This window comes from Lygodium microphyllum, chromosome 27 (genome assembly GCF_053477565.2).
Source record: "Lygodium microphyllum isolate KBCC chromosome 27, Lygodium_microphyllum_v1.1.10, whole genome shotgun sequence".
Taxonomy (NCBI): domain Eukaryota; kingdom Viridiplantae; phylum Streptophyta; class Polypodiopsida; order Schizaeales; family Lygodiaceae; genus Lygodium; species Lygodium microphyllum.
Genome location: NC_141161.1, coordinates 36,417,018 through 36,420,478, shown reverse-complemented (window position 1 = coordinate 36,420,478; position 3,461 = coordinate 36,417,018). Strand labels below are relative to the sequence as shown.

At 45.9% G+C, this 3,461-nt stretch overlaps 1 protein-coding gene across 1 annotated transcript; it reads right to left on the bottom strand.

Moving 5' to 3' along the window:
* Positions 1-838: 838 nt before the first annotated feature.
* On the bottom strand, positions 839-1,760 carry LOC148012214 (uncharacterized). Its single transcript, XM_087668784.1, has 3 exons — positions 1,320-1,760; positions 1,082-1,228; positions 839-997 (listed from the first exon to the last, which is right to left on the bottom strand). Exons 1-3 carry the CDS (start codon positions 1,758-1,760, stop codon positions 839-841), a joined length of 747 nt encoding a protein of 248 aa, XP_087524910.1.
* Positions 1,761-3,461: the final 1,701 nt, after the last annotated feature.

The following is a 3,461-nucleotide window of genomic DNA, read 5'->3' as shown; positions in this document are numbered from 1 at the left end:
GAGGATACAATTTCTTTGGCCCATGTTGTTGAAGACAAAGTTCGAGGACGAGAGAAACGACCACAACAATTTCCAACTAATGGTAACTTTGGTACAAAGCAATTCAATTATAACTTTCAAAGATTCAATCAAAATCACTTTCTTCCATATTCTCTCCATAAATCTTGGACACACTACAAGGGATCGAGCTCATACCCGCGCTCCTAGCCGCACAAAATGACTTGGGAAAAAAAGTGTCGGGCCCGTGTAATAGCGCGTGTATCATCGCGGCCAGAGACATGCGTGTAAAAGCGCGTGTACAGTGACAGCCAGTCGCGCGAATACACGACCCCATACACGCGTTCTGCGCAGTTTTGCTGCAAATTTACACGCGAATCTAACAGACTATCCGCGCAAATATACGCGATTTTGACAGATGACACGCGCTTATACACGCGATTACAGAGGGAAAAAAAAAATCCAGAGAGTGCTTTTGGGTGCCTGGATGCTATTCCAGCATCCAGCCACCCAAAGGCACTCTCTGGATTTTTTTTTTTGGTGCATTGCACCATAAAAAAAGAGCGATTTAGATTTCAAGACACGAATCAAGACTCACTCTCTATGAATACACGATTCAATATTACTATCTAAAACTTAATACACGACTCAAGACTCACGATTCAATACATTATCAATACATGATACATTTGTGTACAAGGGAGTCCATATGCCAAAATAGCCCATGGCTTTAATTAGGAACAAATATATACAAAGTCAAATAGGGAGCTAGGTGCAAAAAAGCCCATGGCTTCAGTTACAAATTTTTTTTGTACAACCACATCCTACAGTATTCTGAAAGCTAATCAGAGGATGATGAGGACCCTGTGCTCTCTCCATGATCAGAGGAGCTCGCGTCGGTATATTCCGATGAGTGGTGCTCGCCTCCACCAGGAGCAGTGGCACGAACATCAGCAGTGGCGGCTGGATCATCAGGGGCAGGAGCATCAGCAGCTTGTGCCTGTTCAAGAAATATACCGTATGTAAGTATACATATATATGCAATTAAATAAACCGAAATCATTCATTTAGAGTTTTCAAGTACCTGTCGACCGTATGGTCTCATGGCCGCGTCAAACTGCGCATCCGTAATACGTCCCTCATTTCTGAAGATGGCCCACGTGTCACGTCTGCTATTGCGGCGAGCATACCCAGTCTCGTGGGCTGTGGGCCTCCTCCCCATAACCCGTCGCTATAACATAATCAAGATAGTTTGTAAGATCAAAACAATCATAGAATCAATGAATTTGGCAAACAATCAAATAAAGAGGCAAGTTACTTACGAACTCTGCCTCCCACGACTCAACGCCGCCAGATCCGAAATGCGACGATCCAATGGTCTCCATCTGGATCCGTCGTGCCTCCACATGCTGCCTGCTCTTCACGCCTCCCTCTGCGCGCTTCTTTGCCTCCTTCCACTCGCGTTTGTGGGCAGTGGCAGGTTTCTCACAAGGATAGCCACCCGCAGCTACATTCACCCCATCATCATATGCGAGTTTCTTAAGGTGAGATCTTTTATTACTTAAGATCTCCCTTATTCGCGTCCTTCCCCATACATTCGAGAATGTTGCTCGTGGGGGATTGGGGTACCGACTATGTACACTATCTAGGACCTCCCTAACTAACCGGCTATCCTGATCTTTAAATTTTACAAAACAGTTTCTATACATGTTTGAAACTACCCCCCGCATATACTCCATCACCTCTTTCCCTCTCGCATCCATGACTACCCCGCCCCTATCCGTAACATCGTAGAAAATCTCTCCCTCCACCTCTCTCGCCTCCTCCGACTCCTCACTGTCTCCTCGTACATGCCTCCCTCCATGCCCTCTCTCACCGCGTGCCCTACTACCCCCCCCCCCCACCAAAGCACCCGCCGCATAATCCTCCACTCCCGCTCTCCCTACTGCGGCGTCGGCTCTCATCTGTACTGCGGGAGTAGCCATGACTAGGGGTGGCTGCACGTGACTGTGTACGTGACTGTGGCTGTGAGGGAGCACGTGATGGTGGCCGTGAGCCCTCACGTGACGGTACAGAGGAGGGTGTGCATGAGTGTGTCCGTGCAGGGGTGTGTCTCCTCGGTGAGCGTGTATGCGCAGGGGTACGTCTCGCCGGACTCACAGGCGTAGACGGCAGTGGAGAGGCTTGTGTACTTGGGGGCGCGGTGTGACCTGGGAGTCTAGGAGGAGGATGGGCATACATATACTCTGTCAGCTCCACTGGATTAGGATGGCACCCAAAATGGTTTATCATCTCCATCATCCAAGTGGCGTATGCCCACGGATCGGAGGAAGAGCCTGGATCCATGAAGAATCTGCAAAGCGTCGAAATTCCGCCTCAATGAACCAAGCAAAACATGCATATAAAAAATAAACATATCTCCTACAATATATCTCCTCAATATATCTCCTACAATATATAACCTACAACATATATCTACCATTCTAGAAAATAAACATATCTCTTACAATACCAAACATCGAATTAGTAGAAGATCATAAGCCAAAAGAAGAAGTTCATTTCGAATTAGTGACGAAATTCATGAAAAACAAAAACTCTTTCCTCTATCTTGACGGACATTGTCCATCAAGGGAGAAATGACTAAACACATACACAAGGGTTCCTTCTTCTCTCTTTCCTCTATCTTGACGGATGTCGTTTGTCAAGAAATAAATAGTTAAGCACATATACAATGTGTGTGAATTCTATCCTCTGTCGCTTTCAAGTACAATAGCACGGGTGGAAAGAAAGAAAGCGACAGATTTGCCAAAACAAACAAACGACAAACAACCTCTTTGAAAAGTCTTTGAAAAGTGAGTTCGTTGATTCTTGCTTCTCTCTCCCTTTCTGTGTTGTCTGCACCCTTTGCTTCTTTTGGGTAGTCCAAGAGGGAGAAGGCTGGTTGGAAGAGGCAGGTTCGGGGGTTTGGAAGAGCTGGAGGCAGAGGTACTGTAGCGACAAAGAAAGAAGAAGAAGAAGTGTTTTGAAAGAGGGCTTTTGAAAGAAAGAAAGCGACGCGCGTGGTAGGTAAACGCAAAAAGCACGCGTGTAAAAGCGCAGCAGAATACATTGTAGATGCGCCTGTACACGCGACACAGAGACTGTTTATACTTTTTTTAAAAACTGATTGTTCTTGTGTATCCATTGTTTTGTGCATAGGATGTGTATGATTTCACTAAAAACTGATCCTACTTCTGTATTGGTTATTTTGGACATAGCATGTCATCATCCTCTTCAAGCAGTTCTGGTGAGGATGAGACAATGCGTCATCGTGATCGCGACGTGTGGCTGGCACAAAGGATCAAGTGTACGTGTAATCGATGTCAAGGGTGCATTGTACGAGCGCGTCGAATTACATTGAATCACATCTCGATGTATGGAGAATGGATTCAAACAGGTTTAGAGGTGAGAAGATGTGAATTGAA

Coding starts and splice junctions, on each gene's coding strand:
- LOC148012214 (XM_087668784.1), bottom strand. CDS start 1,760: ATGGATGCGAGAGGGAAAGAGGTGATGGAGTATATGCGGGGGGTAGTT. Junction 1,229..1,319: donor AGTCGTGGGAGGCAGAGTTC/GTAAGTAACTTG, acceptor ATTATGTTATAG/CGACGGGTTATGGGGAGGAG. Junction 998..1,081: donor TGAGACCATACGGTCGACAG/GTACTTGAAAAC, acceptor TTTCTTGAACAG/GCACAAGCTGCTGATGCTCC.